Source organism: Python bivittatus, unplaced genomic scaffold (assembly GCF_059951505.1).
Source record: "Python bivittatus isolate LINGU-HERP-01145 unplaced genomic scaffold, Pbiv_v1 ctg000040_np1212, whole genome shotgun sequence".
NCBI lineage: Eukaryota > Metazoa > Chordata > Lepidosauria > Squamata > Pythonidae > Python > Python bivittatus.
This window is the reverse complement of record NW_028277032.1, coordinates 1,331,324-1,347,237: the sequence shown is the minus strand read 5'-3', so window position 1 is coordinate 1,347,237 and position 15,914 is coordinate 1,331,324. Positions and strand designations below refer to the sequence as shown.

At 44.6% G+C, this 15,914-nt stretch overlaps 1 protein-coding gene across 4 annotated transcripts in view; it reads right to left on the bottom strand.

The window, feature by feature from the left end:
* Positions 1 to 420: 420 nt before the first annotated feature.
* TINAGL1 (tubulointerstitial nephritis antigen like 1) overlaps positions 421 to 15,914 on the bottom strand; it is a 34,618-nt gene continuing 19,124 nt past the window's right edge. For all 4 annotated transcript variants that reach the window (XM_007420287.4, XM_025164346.2, XM_025164334.2 and 1 more), the window contains 5 exons: positions 15,452 to 15,641; positions 13,665 to 13,710; positions 10,791 to 10,914; positions 5,022 to 5,067; positions 421 to 3,528 (listed from right to left, as the gene is read on the bottom strand). In XM_007420287.4, the coding sequence (XP_007420349.1) occupies positions 3,385 to 3,528; positions 5,022 to 5,067; positions 10,791 to 10,914; positions 13,665 to 13,710; positions 15,452 to 15,641 (550 nt within the window). In that variant the 3' untranslated portion in view covers positions 421 to 3,384. The remainder of the gene's footprint in view (positions 3,529 to 5,021; positions 5,068 to 10,790; positions 10,915 to 13,664; positions 13,711 to 15,451; positions 15,642 to 15,914) is intronic.

The following is a 15,914-nucleotide window of genomic DNA, read 5'->3' as shown; positions in this document are numbered from 1 at the left end:
TATGTATGTCACCAGGAGCCAGCTCAATTTTATCTTCATCCTTCATGGCATCCATTATATATTACAAGCCAGGATATCTCTCTCTCTCTCTCTCTCTCTCTCTCTCTCTCTCTCTCTCTCTCTCTCCCTCTCCCTCTCTCTCTCTCTCTCTCTCTCTCTCTCCCTAATTCACATTTCTAGCTCTGCTGATCCACATTCAGGAAGTTTTCAGGCTTAAATGCCTTTGTGAAAATTCAGTAGCTCTTCAGGGAAAAAAGAAAAGAAAAGAAAAAAAACCCTCTACAAATAACTTTCCCGGCTCATCAAATACTAATTCTTTGAAAATTTAGTCGCATCATCACATTTGATTCAAGAAGGGACATAGATGAAACTTAGCTTGGAATCTAGGACAGGGTTGATAGAGAAACCAAGCAGACACAATTCCTGCCAGCATCTTCAATGCACTTTATTCACAAGTAACAAACGAACGAAAGCAAAATAAATACTAAAAGGATAATAGAATTACAAATGTTTCTTGCTTAGTCAGAATAGCACTATTGTTCCTTTCTGTGAATGAAGGTTTTTACCTGATAAGAGGCAAGTTCTTAGAAATGAGATTTATAACTTGGGGAATTTGGAAGGTGGGAATTAGGTTTGAGTTTTGCTTATTCACCAGGTGTCAACTTTGATTAGTGAGCAGGAAGATTCAGAAGCTAAGTGAGGTTAGGCCTGGGACAGGGAGACCACTAGAAAATCCCAGGGTTGTAGACCTAGACTGGGAAGTTGAAAAGAAATCTGAAAAAGGTCCACAGTCAACTCCTTCCATACTGTAGCCAAGGAAACTGCACAGATATATCCTCAGAGTCATATCAGAGCTCAGCTCAAAGGAGATTTGACTCTTTGGACACACGTCTGAATCTTGTCCTCTACAGCAGAGGCCCTGAGCAATGGGGTAGAAAGACAGGCTAGTCCTGGAGGCGGCTCCCCGCTGCCAAACTGACAGGCTACGATACCTACCTAAAATGGAATGATGGCTACCGATGGATTGATGAAGGTGGTTGCATGTCTACAGCCCAATTCCAGTTCACACAAAGGAAATCCGTCTTGCTTTTGGACTGGATTGCCAAGTGGAGGCCCACAGGACCAAACATCCTTCGATTTTTTTTTCTTTTAAATTTTCATAAAAATGCCCCCCACTGAGAAAGCTAAGTCGAAGGGGACGGATTCAAGCCCAGCCTGAGAACCCAGCTTTCTACCTTTGTTTGCACAATTATGCTTAACCAGATCTGTTACAAATCTAGCAGCTGCATTTCTGGACCACGCTACATTAGACTGGTTTTCAGTTTATTTAGTTCTTTGGCGGCTTCGTCTATGGTGCAAATCCAGCTGTTTGGATAGGGCTTTCAACAGATCGTTCCAATCCATGAAACGGGTGTTTTCGGTTCCCCGGTTGAAGGAATCAAGTGAAGTTCTGTTTCTTTCAAACACATACAAGCAAGCAGTCCATTGGACCAGTCTCTGACTGCAGCCTGAAGGCTACAGCCTTGACCTAAGCTCCCCCCCCCCCCCCCCGCCGAACCAGGCCAAGAATCCCCTAATCTCTGCTTTGATCAGGTGTTAGGAGAGGAATCCAAGTCTGGAAGCCTCCACTTTCTCCCTTCATCCACACATAAAAGAGTTTTCCGGCTCCGTGCGAAGACTGCTAGCCCAGGCGCTTCTTCCAAAGCTCCCTGCCTCAGTCATGCGTGAACCCGCGCCTTTTAATGCACTTTTTTCCGCTTCTTTCACCTAAATGACAGCTGCTCTGTGTTTACCCTGGCACTTGCAAAGCTTGCAGAACGGGACAAAACCAGCCAGCCCATCTGGCTGAGCCCCTTGCTTTTCAATGGCCTTAAGTTCTCAACAAAAGCCCACTAAGCCAAGGGAGGCTTAGCAGCGAGAGAGTCTCACGCCGGGCACGGAAGGTGCAGGGACGGGCGGGCGGCAAAGGCCAAAAGAAAGAGGAAGGGCCAGTGGGGTGGACCGAGGGAGGCTTCAGGCAGGGAGGATAAAGGTTTTCACTATGGATCAGAGCCGGGGTGGTGCACCAAGTCACTGGAGTCAGCAAAAGGCAGCGTTTGGCTGTGCTGTGGGGAAATGAGGAAGCAGCATGGGAGTTGAAACCAAGCAGAGGAGAGCGAAGGACAAGAATGTCCTCCTCTTTTCCAGTTTGAATGGGCCTAAAACAGCTGGACTGGGGGCTGATTTCAGCTCAGGCTTGGAAAGTCAGCTGAAGGACTTGGAGTAGCCATACCTCATGGTGGGCTGAACAATGAAGCTTAAGAAACACAGGAATTCCTCCTTCGACTTCTATGGACAGGCAAGGCAGCTTGACCTCATGCTGGTGCTCTCCAGAGATTTTTGCCTTCAGGGCCATATATGGCCATGTTAGCAAGGAATTGTGGGCATCAGAAGCCCAACATAGCTGGGGAGGACCTGGTTAGAGGAAGGCTGATGTTGCATAAGTGGTGTTTTCCTGTATCAGATCCTTACTTCCCTTTGATAGGACAAGCAGGAAACATTTTGTTCCATGAGAACAGGGAACGTGGGCTAAGCCAGCCTTCCCCAATCTGGCCTCTCTCCAAATGGGTTTATTTCAGACAATATAGCTATTCTTGAGAATCCCAGGACACACTGTACACACATAAAATGAGGCAAGGCTGTTTCCACCTAGTTGTGCTCACCGTTCTGAAGCCAGTGGCCATTGCTGCAGACATGCCTGCTAGGACTAGAAATCCACCCATCTGGAGAGGTATTACCTGAGATGCCTGAAAGTTTAGCCCAAGAGGCTGGCAACTCTTTCTTTTACCATGGTTGCCTCTGGGGAAGGTCAGGCCAGAGATGTCATCGCTTCCAAGATGGCTCTATAATGTAGAATCACAGAAAGTACTCAAAGGAAGATGCTCACTTGGTCTGCCAGACAGCAGGGTTCCTCAGATCACCTGCAGCTTACCATCCTTGGTAGGGAATTCTGCCAAGGTTTGCTTCTGATGTCTCCAGGGTCACTCTGGTTGTGAGTATGTGAGCTATGCAGAGCAAAGTGTCAGATTGGGTATTTTCTCTTGGTCCCTTTCAAGAAAATGTAGACATTTTGGTAGTCATTTCATAAGTTCTCAGGTTTTTTTCCCCACCATTTGAGGAAGAACCCTCCAAAGTCTTTCCAAGTCCAACATCCACATGACAATTCTAGGCTTCCCCCCAGAACAGAGACAAAGGCCATCGTCTTTGGAGGCAAAACCCCTGGTAGATATGTCCTGTGATTGTTCTAGATACCAGATGCCTTGAGGAGAAGAAATAACATAGGGCCAACAGAAGGAAAGAAGTTCTTCCTGGTATCATAATGCAAGGCTGAAGTGTCCAATCTCCTCATTTCTTGTGGTGCATGTCTTCCATTCCAACCCGGCCCCAGACGCCCACCACAAAGGATTCGATCTCACACTCGTTGGTCCCTCGGGCAATGCGGAAGTAGCCATGTTCACCCCATGCCTTGCCCCAGGAGTTGGCTGCAATCTGAAGCCAGGGATAGAATAGGCTATGAAAAGGGTTTCCAATAGAAGAACATTGCTGTTTATATCATACTGAAGTTTTATATTTGTATACTTCTTAAAATGCTTGCAACAACCCTGTCAATAGTGAACCCGTGTAGCATTGTGTCTAAGGTGCTGGATGTTATCTCAAATGGGGGACCAAAATGGGGAGAGGGGCAAGGGAGGAACAAATGACAACACGTGTGTGATGATGTCATCATGCAATGACCTTGATTTATGTACTTTTGTAGACACTGGGACACAAGTATGTAATGGTGACATTTCATGATGATGTCATGACACATGTGTGATCATTTTGACATAATTTGTTACAGACACTATTTTATGGGAGCTTCCTGGTAGAGATTCAGCCTCATGTATTACAGCATCCAGTTCTGGTCACTGAAGAAATCCAGCTGGGATACTAGGCCAAATTTTCTCAGTGATCGTAATTTCCAGAAGTATGGCACTCAACTCTCAGAATTCTTACCAATGCCCATGCTGGCTGAGGAATTATGGGAGATAAAGTCCATACCCCTGGAAGTTGCCAACATTGGGAAATAGCAGACCAGGTCAACAAAGCACAGTAGGAAGTAAGACCTGTCTGCTAAATATGTGTTTGGATGAGGACAACAGACGACCTTCAATTGGCTTCTCTCACCCCTTGGTAAGTTTGACATGAGCTGACTTTGACAAAAAAGTTGCACTCAAAAAGTCTGAGTTGCTGAAAAGTTGCACGGGCACATTTGAGTTGCCTTGTTTTAAGAGACAGGAAGACAATAAGGGAATTGTCTTGAAAAGTGTCAGAGTTCACCCCGTAGTGGACTGGAACTATTTAGGCAAATTCACAAAAAACTCAAGAACTTAAAGAAAGTAAGTTAGGAAGCCTTAACCAAACATTTCAGCAAGACTCAAGGACAAGTGTATATAAAGAAATCATGTTCAAACCCTTTTTGTCCTTCATGTCCTATATTACGTACTGCTTGTCCGCCTCTGTTGAGACTGTTTCCATTGTTTTCATCTGTCCTTTGGTTTTGTATCAGTCAGGTTTGCTATCAAGTTGTTTTTTGCTGACTGTGTGAGAACCAACACTCACAAAAGATTGAGATAACCCTTTGGAAAACTTGGAGAAGTGAATGCCTAGAATAAGGAGCAATTCTTCAAAGGAAGCAATTGGCCAAGATATGCCCTTATAGATAGATCCACATGTGAGAGACTTCTAGATGGTATGATCTGGATCAGTGTTTCTCAAACTTGGCAACTTTAAGACATGTGGACTTCAGCTCCCAGAATTCCCCAGCCACCCTTGAGGAATTCTGGGAGCTGAAGTCCACATGTCTTAAAGTTGCCCAAGTTTGAGAAACACTGATCTAGATGGATGCCTCTGGCTGACCTGGTTAAGTGCACTGTGTTGAAATACAGTATTCTTAACTCACTGACAGAAGGAACACATTTACTATCCTTGGTGGCACTCACCCAATATTTCCGATTTGACCCATCAGGCTTCCGTTCTTCTCCCCACCTGTGGCACAAAACAAAATAAAAATGTTTGGTCAACTGCTAACACATCTGGAGGGTTGCAAGTTGGGGAAGATAGGCATGGGAAAAGAGGAGGTAGGCAATCGAGTATTCTCAAGATGATGCTAGGATTTCTGAGGACTATACATGAAAACAGGTAGAAGAAACCAGAATGGGCATGGAGTATTGCAAGAACAAAAAAGAAATACAGATACGACTGATGATAATGATGGTGTGTCACCATCATAGTTTCAACTTTTAGTGACCACATAGGTTTTCTTCATGAGAATCTGTCCCCAGCCTGGTCCTCCAGATCTTCCAATGATGTACCCATCACCCCTGTAATAAAGTCCATCCACCTTGCTGCTGGTCATCAGTTTTTCCCCTTTCCTTCTACCTTTCCCAGAATGATTGACTTCTCCAGAGACCTAGGACTTCACATAATGTGTCCAACCTAGGATAATTTGAGCCTGGCCATTTGTGCCTCAAGTGGGAATTCTGGAATAATTTATTATCGTAAGTCCTACAAATGAAGCTGTGATCAAAACCCTTTTACTGTGTCTCCTTTAAAACGGAGTCGTTTTAAGTAAGTTCAGCTGCATATAAATTCTACTAATAAATACATGCTAATAAACAGGATTGCCACTGCTAGACTCCTTGTCCACGATTCCCCTTTACTACCTGCTATGCAAGTGGCCTGCTGCAAACCACAGTTTGTCAGGAACCTCTGGGGAAAATGCATGGCGCACACAAGCATGAATTATTTCTGTTCAGAAATGAAGATGGCGTGGCCGAAGCAAAGACTTGGCACTCGCTCGAGGGGGTTCCCATCTCATTCCTGGCTGATAAGGCAGAATGGAGCCTGTCTTTCCTTTTACAATGAGCACGAGAAAATAAGGTAAATGGAAAATACAGCACTGACTTTCTGGCGGACGGTCACAGCTTGCCTGTGGCGCACTTTTTTTCCTTCATTCCAGCGGGGGCCTTTTGCACACCAGTGTTTTGATGTTCTTGCTGGAATGAGTAACTGGGACAATCCTGGGCTTATGCAGCTCAGAAAGCAAGATAAAAGATTAAGAAGGGTCAATGGTTACTTTAGAGCAGTATTTTTCAGACTTGGCAACTTTAAGATGCGTGGACTTCAGCTCCCAGAATTCCCCAGCCAGCATGGTGGGTGTGATGGGCTCAGTTACCCAGATTAGCATGCTGTGCAAATGTTGCTGCTGAATCTTTTCCCGGATGGGTATTGTGATCACCACTGTGAAGACAATGCAGTTCTGGTTTGGGGAATTCTGGGAGTTGAAGTCCACACATCTTCAAGTGCTAAGTTTGAAAACCACTGGCTTACAGTTTTGCACCTTTCCTGGTTTGCTGCAATCCGGTTCAAATTCTCCAGCAAGCCCTGCCAAAATGGCTCAGAAGCTGGGATTTAAAGATTGTCTTTAAAAGGCAACTATGTTGAGCTGGGGGTGGGAGAGAAGGCACCTCTGGAGGGAAGCTGGCTGACTTGTGATGAATCCAGCTGCCAAGACAACTCTCTTGGCAGAGATCCAGAAGGTTTAGTCATCTGCATTTCTCAGTGCACAAGATTCCAGAATTTTCCACATGACGCAGACGAAAACAAGCCAACCCTTTCACCCATGCCCAGCATCAAAACAGAACTGCTTCACCTTCAGGAATGGGTTAAAATATAGTGCTAGACAGAGAAATTCTCATTTGTGTGGGTTTTTTCCCCCCTCATAGCTCTTGTATGAACCTAAGAAGAACCCTACTAGACATGGCCATCACATTGGTTTCTCACAGGGACCAATCAGATGCCTCTGGGGCCCTTACACGTATTCTCTAGCTGTTGTTGCTCTGCAAATGGGATTTGGGGACTTCTGCCCCTGATCTGGCGGTAGCCTTGAGTCTTCAAGATGGTTAGCCCTTGACAGCACTGTCCGCCATGAACTGGGCCTGTCGTGAACTGGGTCATGAAGTACCGTAGCTTCTCCTGTCCTATGCAATCTAGAAGATGGCATGCTCTGCAATCTCCGAGTCCCATCAATTACACAGGGCCACCTGATGGGACCCAGGAAGTGGGCCTTCTGTGTTGTAGGGCCTCCCCCTTGGATTGAAGTCTACCCTGACCTTATTCAAATGAGCTCTTAAAAGCTGGCTCTTCCCCAAAGCTTCAGACTAGAGTAGATGGCGGATCTTTGCAGGGACGATTGTGAGAATTTTGTGTTATTTTTGTATTGTTTGTATTCTGTGGTTGTGCGCTCATATTGTACGCTGCCCAGAATCAGGATGGAGTCAGGCGACCGATGATTTAAATAAATAAATAGACAACTAACTAACAAGCTAATCAGCTAACTAATCTGTTTTTAAAGCTGTCCAAGTCAATAGCCATTGTCACCTCTTGGGGTAATACATTTTGCAGATTAAAGGACACAAAGGTATTGCAAGGAAAGATCATAAATCGGAATGATGAAAAAGGACATCTGAATACCAGCGGTGTGAAAGTTATCTGAAAACCGGTTGTAAAAAAATCGATTTAACATAAACTGTTATCAGTCTGTCATCAATGGTTGGCAGAGGCTAACTGGCGCAGTACACATCTGGGCCATTGTGTGGGTGACAGAAGCTCTCTGAAATGAAAAGGTTGAGATAAATTCACCACAGTGACCTAGAACATATAGGAGCAAGGGAGAAATAGGTGGTTTTATTTTCAGCTGCCATATAGAAGGCGCAACGGAGGAACACATTTCACAGGTTAACGATGTGGCCGTGGGAGAGGAAATTATTCATGTTGCCTGTTTGAAACCTTTCAGTCAGCACTACTGGTAGACTCCCAGTCTGAGTGCTTAGAAAAAGAGATGAAAACTGTCCACTTTCTCCATGCCATACATGGCTTTATCCACTTATTTCCCCCTCAGTTGACTTTTTCTAAGTTAAAGGTTCCCAGATTTTCTAGCTTTTTCTCAAATGAAAGTGTTCCAGAACCCTGCTAATGTATGTTGTCCTCGTCCGACCTATTCGAGTCACTCTCCTGTCCTTTTTCAAATGTGGCAACCAGAACTGTACATGGATGTGGATGTACTGCAGATTTGTAAAAGGCAGGGGAGTCCCCAGAGTATGACTTTAAAAGTCAAGACGGTGGCTGTGATGGTCTGGTTGAAAATCTGCCTGGCTTTTTATGAGGGACACATCACAGCCACCATCTTGACTTATCAACCACATCTTGTGGGCATCTCTTGTAGAAAGACCTTCCTTCAAATTCTAATTCCATTCAATGAAAGAGAATTGGCTGGTAAGAAGTTTTCAATGGAAGGGAGAGAATTTCAGAGAACATTATCCAACTCAAGGCAATCAAATGTGGCCCTTACTGAACTTTCTTTCCTTATTGAACTGTGGGGTGACCCACAGCTACGTGGAAATATCTTTCATTGTAGCATCCTCTCTCCAGTAAACTGCAGCCATTCTGCCTCTCTGGAAAACCTAAAGGAAGACTTCAGGAGGGAATGTCTTCCCAAAAGGCTTTGGGAAGGACCTGTGCAATTATCGCAGCAAAAAGGAAGACCTACCCTGGAGAAATGGTTGGAAAATCTCCCTTTCTCCACTATTCCCTCATCTGCCCCCAAAATTGCCCAAGAATCTCAAAAGAACATTTGTGCTGAACTCCACCACTGGAGCAGTTTCAGGTACAGCTTCTTCCTCCCCATTCAGCCTTCCTTAGCAGCATCTGTGGCTCATTCCACCAGTGGCTGGCATGTTGGCTTGCAACAAACCCCACCTGCAGATGCCCAGCTAGTGCCTTCAAAGCAGGATAATGAGGAATGAGAAGTCCTTCTCTTTGCACTGCAAAGAGAAAACACTTGCTGACATCATAATCTCCCCACCCATGGCAGCTTCTAAAAAGTCAGGGGCATGGAGAAGCCAACAAGGAGAGAGGAAGTCAAAAGAAAACCATTTATCTACATATCTCCTTCTTCCAGTTTTCACAGGATCCACTTATGGTGTCTCCCTTAGCAGGGCTGAAAGCAAGATGCAAAGAAACAGCTGATGAACATTTCTGTTCCCTGTTCCTCAACATGTTCTCTTGCACTTCTACAAGTCTCTGCACCTTTTCCCAGCAACTGTGGGTTTCCTTTTTTCCACCAGATCCTCCTATTGCCACACTTCGTCGACAGCCAGTAAAATACATTATACCTTTCAGAAAACAAATGAGTATACTTTTATATAACTCTCATTTGATTCATCCAGGACTATCCATGATTTTAAAAACTGCATAAAAATTGACACTCAAATGCATATTTCCAAACGTAGATTCTATGTACATTGTGCAGATGATTATGTGAGATTATGTGAATGCATTGAAAGCTGTGGGAGCTGCAAATACCAGGAGGTAACTTGAAATCTGATGTACGGGGCGTCCCCAGTTTAAGAACGAGTTCCATTCCCAAGGTCTGTCCTTAAGTCAGATTTGTATGTAAGCCAGAACAGTATTATTGTATAATATTTATAAGTAGGTTTGTGTAATGAACTTGAACCATTGTGTATTTAACTCAAACTTTGCTACAATAGGCTCTGATCTTAACTATGGGTCGTCCTTAAACTGGGCGTTCTTAACCCGAGGACTACCTGTACACATTAATCCAGGAAGTTGGATCGGTTTGTTCTGGAATTTCAAATAATTACATTCCTTACACATGCTTTCTCTGTGCTCTCAGAGCTCAGATGTGGAATGATACATACGAGGGCTGCTTTAGGTACAAAATACTTTAGCACTTTCTAGCTGAAGTGCTAAATATTTGCAGGCAAAAGTTTGTTTTACTTACATCATTCAACAGGCATCTGATAACAAAAATCTGTCACTTACAAAGGGAAAGATATTGCTGTTAATTTCCTTGGTCTGTGGCTTACTGCACCCCAAAACCAGGCCATCTGATTTAGTCACAGAATAGTAGTTAACCAAATCCTCTAATGTCAAGCCGGAGTGGTAGACTTCATGCTCACTAAGTCCCTGTCTTGGTTGTATCACTACAACCTGCAAGGGAGATCTATATCTCCTCCAGATCTCCTTCAAGTGACAACTGGATGGAAAACAATAGCCCCACGTATAGAAATTTAGCGTATTAGGGAACAGATTAAAGCAGTGTACTTTTCAGTCTGCAGGGTTTGCTTGTGTGTGTGTGTGTGTGTGCGCGCGCGTGCGCGTACATTCTTGTTAGCACTATCCATTGTGCAAACTCCCCCCCTGCATCTGGGGCTGCGTTACCCTTTGCTTCCTTAATGAAAATCAGGTAGTGTAAAGTTATAGATCACCTAGGGTTGACACCTGGAAATTTAACAAATACTGACTAGTATACTACTATAGTATACTATAAATACTATAGTAGAGTCCAAGTAGCACTCTGGCTGGTTCTGAAAGACTGGGTTGGGATAGAGCGAGTGCAAAATTTGGTGACCTAGAACAGGACCACCTGAAGTTGTAAAGCATTCCACAGGTCCATAAATAATGGTCAGAATGATAAATCTGAGCAATGTTCTGGAAGCCAGATGCAAAGCCATAAACCTTCAGAGAAGGTCCTTAATTTCATATATTGTTTTGAGTTTCCCAGGAGCTGTTATCTACTGCTGGAAAGACAACTTTGACATTTCTTATTAGATGAAGTACGCCCTCACGGAGGAACACCTTGGGTTTTGGTTTCTCATTGACTTTTCTCTTCCAGTGATCTCACTCACCCAGTGATTTTGATGGAATGTGTGCCGTGCCGTCGGTACTGTTCTGGCTTCCCACCTGCTACAGGGGTATGCTGATAAATCCCACTCCTGTATACAAAGAAGTCTTCATGCACTTCCATGATGGCTGCAGAGGAAAGTAAAGGAGATAGGGTCAGTTGTGGATACAGGATAGGTGTGATGGAATGGAAGTATGAAGGCCAGACTCAGGGAGAAAAACATTTTCTTTCATCTCCTGGGGCACGAGGGAGAGATAAGAGGATGAGGCTGGCACCTCCCTGAGGAATTCACGGTGTTGTGGGTGGCATTACTTGGGAGCTGGGGTTTCAGTCTGGGAAGATTCTTGCTAGAGGTTGTAGCTAATAAACGTTGCTGGACTGAATTTACATGGTCTCTTGGAGTTCCTTGGGCTAGGCCTGACAATAGGAAAGGGTCTGGCATGAACACCCCACCCTTCATAACTCAACCCCCCATATTTCTGGGCTCATCCATAGTACAAAAATTAAGTCTGCAGCTGGGCAGAAACAGCTTGTCAAATTCTCCACCCAGTTTCTATGCTTCTTGCACCGAAGAGGAGGAGGCACAAACTCCAACACGTGTGCAAGACTCTTTGTGGCCTGGGCAGAACACGGAGCAGGAAGGACCCCCTTATGGTCAAGAGACACAGCCTGTGGGTGGCAATCCTGCTGTCCTGCCTTCCCCATCAAGGTACACAAGCTTAATGACACCTTGACAAGGCACAACATTTCGCATCCTCCATTCATGCAGTTGTAGAAAGCTGAAGAGCAGAGTTGAGCCCTCTCAAGATTAATCCCCTAGGCTTCCAAAGGCCAACCTTAACTGCATCTTAGGGCAACTTCTACCCCAACTTCCCAGATGGCTGGTTTTCCCCGATTCAGCCATAGGAACCTTGAAATGTTAAGGATGCCCCACTTAGGGAAGTGAGGGTGGGGGTGTCACAAGAACATTGTGGACTGTTGCAACCCAAAAGCCTTTGCGATGCAGAGGAGGAGACATTTTAGGCATCCTGCAGGTTTGAAAGCTGGTTTCCTCAGCTTGCTTCAGGGTTGCCCTAATGCAACTGGCATTTCTGCCCTGAGAGTGTTGGCAGCACGTCTGCGCCATTTCCTGACCCATTATTGGCAAATTATTATCCCGAGACAAGGTTGCTAATTTTCCTTTTCCTGGTGACCTCCTGGACAAGTCCATACAGGTTTTTAATTAGCATTATGGAAATGTTTTTTCATTGCTTTCTTCCTGGATTTTTTGTTTTTAGCTGTCCTGGTATTTCCTTGGTAGACAGCCCTGGTATTTCCAACCCATCCAAATGCTAATCAGCTAAATCTTGGTTAACTTTTTTGAGCCCAACCAAGTTTTGCTCGGCGCCACCACTTTCTTGCACATCCTGCTTAAAACTGGTGTGGAAAAAGCTTTGCTGCTCAAAAACAAACTCACAACACACTTAAGGTTGACCGAATCGTTTTCTAGATCTACAGAAGGTACTGAATCATCTAATACCCACAAGGGGTATGTTCACACAAGCTGCTAAACTGGAACTATCTAACTAGTTTGCTAACCCAAACTATCCACGCTTGCCTGAAACAGCTAGGTATGTTTAATAATCTGGTTAAATGCAGACGGGGCAACACCACCAGTCCCACCCACTGACTGCAATAATCGTGCTGTGAAACTGCAGTGGGGGTCTTGCTGATTTTCCTACCCTCCTTAAGGCTTCCAGCAAGCTCACATTTGACTTTTCAGCCCCCACCCTGCCAAAATACCTCATATTGGAAAGAAAGCCTATATTCCTACAAACAGGAGACCAGGGGAAAGGTTTGGCATTGAATGAGTTGTGAGAGAAGCAAGCCTGTGAACCAGGTCAAGTCCCCACATGATTCATTTGTTTGGCCACTGCATAATCTGGGAACACAGCTATGGCCATGCCCAACAACACTGCCTTTTGTTCACCCAGGTTCAGGCTTCAGCAGGTTGTGGGAATCCAATGATGGTCAATTATCTGTGGCTAAGAAGGGCTCCTTTTTTCAGCAGATCTCCTAACTCCCTCATTTGTGTTATGCTTGATGTTATGTTATGTTATGTTATGTTATGTTATGTTATGTTATGTTATGTTATGTTATGTTATGTTATGTTATGTTATGTTATGTTAAGCTATGCTATGCTATGCTATGCTATGCTATGCTATGCTATGCTATGCTATGCTATGCTATGCTATGCTATACACCAATTAAAGGATGCTTCCTTTTGCCTTTTTCCTTTTGAAAAGTGGGATTGTGACTTTCCAAGCAGCTTAAGATTCGAGAGACCGTCATGTAAACAGCCAGCTGAAAACTCCTCCATTATCACTGAGCCTATCTCTTCACCAGATCATAGGAAGGCTGTTAAAAAGAAAATCGGAAAGTCTTCATGGGGATAAATGGGTTAAATAAAAAAAGTTGTATTGCTGGAATTAGCTGCCAAAGAGTGATTCTTTCCATGCACAATTCTCACACAGTTCTCTTTAGCAAGATTTATTGAGATGAAGTAGATAGGTTACAAGAATTCCAGCAACTGGACTATTTCCCATTTCAAACCATTATGTCCCTACGTAGGGCAGAGGCCTTCGGACTGTCTTTCTAGCAACCTTCCTATGATCTCGGGAGGGGGCTGGTCCACTCACTGACAATGGGGAAGCTTGCAACTGACTGTTGACATAGCAGTCTTCTGATTCTTAGTAGTCTGGGAACAAATCATTCTCCTAAGAGGTGCAGACACTGGATGCTAATAAATGGGACAACGGGGCCACCACCTTCCAGAACAAATCATTTCTCCTTTGTATGACTTTCCACCCAGATGTGCATTTCAGAGAGCCCACCTCACCTTGCACAGGTCCATTTTCCATTAACTCCTTCATGATCTCCTTCTCCTGCAAGGAAAAGGCAGAAGTTAGATCAACAGAGAATCAAAAGGAATTGTTCCTTTCTCCTGGCTCCTTTCTATAGGAGGAGCTAGTGTTCTGGTCTCTCGAGGGCCAACCTGATCCTATTAACAGCCTTCCCCATCCTGGTGCTCCGTAGTGTCCATCATCCCCAGCCACTATGGTTAGAGTCAGGGGATCAATGTATGCTGTAATACTGCACATTTAGAGGTGCTTAGTTAAGGAAACATTGATATGAAATCATGCTGACATTACTTAGCAATGGAGACTCCCAAGGACCATAACTGTCTTCTCTTTGCTCCCCAGAATTTCAACACAGGGGTTCCTTTCAGAGATGCAAAATGTATAGCTCAGGGGCACATACCATTTCCTAGTCTTTTGTTTTGCTGGGCTTAAGGTACCCATTTTATCTCTTATTTTGTCCTGCTGAAATAGGTCCTGGCGCCACCCAGTTTTGGAATCATTCTGTACATGCTGTACCAAAATGGGTCACAACCTTCTCCTTGCCTTAGTGGAGTTAAGCCATTGACTATCTCCTCTACAGGTCTGCCCAATCTTCTTTAAAGTCATTTAGATCTATGACAGTCAATGCATCTTGGCTGCTTCAAGAAGGACCTTTAAACATGCAACACGTGGAGGCCATCTCTGGCACTTTTTTTAAAATGAGACCCAGCATTTAATACTGAAGATAATTATATTCCTTGAAACATCTGGATGACGTTTGCCACCTTTGAGCATCAGCCATGTTTTATCCTCTTTTGGTCCTTTTTCCTTCTGCATGGGGACAACCTGCCTGAGGCAAAAGACCAAATCAGAAATGCAAATCTCTGAAAGTATAGAAGTGGGGGGAGGAGGGCATGATGCCAATGGTGACACTCATCAGCCTTCATGGAGAGGATATCATGAGTCTCTTTGGGAGAAAAAGACAGAAAAAAGTTATGCGTTGCATGAATGTGCATTACTGTCCCTTAAGCCACAACAACAACAGATGCAAAAGCAGCATTATACTACAGCAGAGACCAGCAGGCTTGTCACAAAGCTGCCTTTCCACAGGGTGGACAGGAAAGTAATACTGTAATTAGCATCCAAGGAATCTCACTTAAACTCTTCTCATACCAGGGAGCCCACACTACCATGGAAATTTGCTGGGACCTCTGGGGTTATTTGTGTAAAAATGAGGATTGTCCTTGTTAACAGCTGCATTTGCCCAGTTTAGTTTAACTCCTTTATTTCCCTGACCTTATTTAGATACAGGAGAGGGAAGGTAACTCGATTCAAAGGGGAGCTGGAATCTTGCATGCTTAGGAGTTGTGTGGAAGATGACAGTTTGGTTGGATGGAACTTGACATGGAGGAATGAGAAATCCCTCGCCTTTTTTCCCAGCTACTGATGGAGCATGGACCATCTTTCCAAATGATACTAGATCAAGGGTTGGCATTAGGAAACAATCATTAACTGAAATTAAGGGGGTTGAAATCTTGTCCAGTCGCTAATCAACAGGGGTAACATCCCTACACAATACCTTCTGAATTATTTAGGAGAAGTTCTTGAGTTCTTGGGAGAAATTGTCCAACTACCCTCAGGACCTGTAAAGGTTGCTGACCATTACTCTACTTGCATTAAGTGCCAATTAATGGGAAGGCATTAAGTCAGTCTGGCCATGCTTCCATTCCCCATAGCCCTTGACCCTGCCCCATGAACTTTCCCAACAAGAAAAAGCAGGACTTACATTTGAGGAGAGACGATATGCTGGGGTGGACTGGTAGATCTCATTGGAGTCAGTCTGTGGGTTGGGGCAACGTGCCGTGGCTTGCCTCTTCCCCCTGCCAGTGGATCGGGTGTGCATCATGCATGGCGGACTGGCATGGGAGCTTTCTTTTTCCTGGCTGGTAAAGGGGTAGCATTCATCTGTCACGACCCTAGAAGACCAGAGGGGGAAAAGAGGATGATATGGAGGTGGCTTGGAACTCAGCAACTGGCTGGCTCACTTCCAAAGATCAACTTGCTGACGAGCTAGCTTGGCCCCGCTTGAGGATGGGGGTGATAAATAACAACCTAGAGAAATGTGATCCAGACTGGTGACTGACCCAAGGCCATTGTTTATTCCTTCCCTTCCAGTCCATAGAAGTTTCCCTCTCAAGCAGTTTTTGATAGCAGAGCTTTCTGTTCCTCCTTTTGATCAAGGTTAAGGT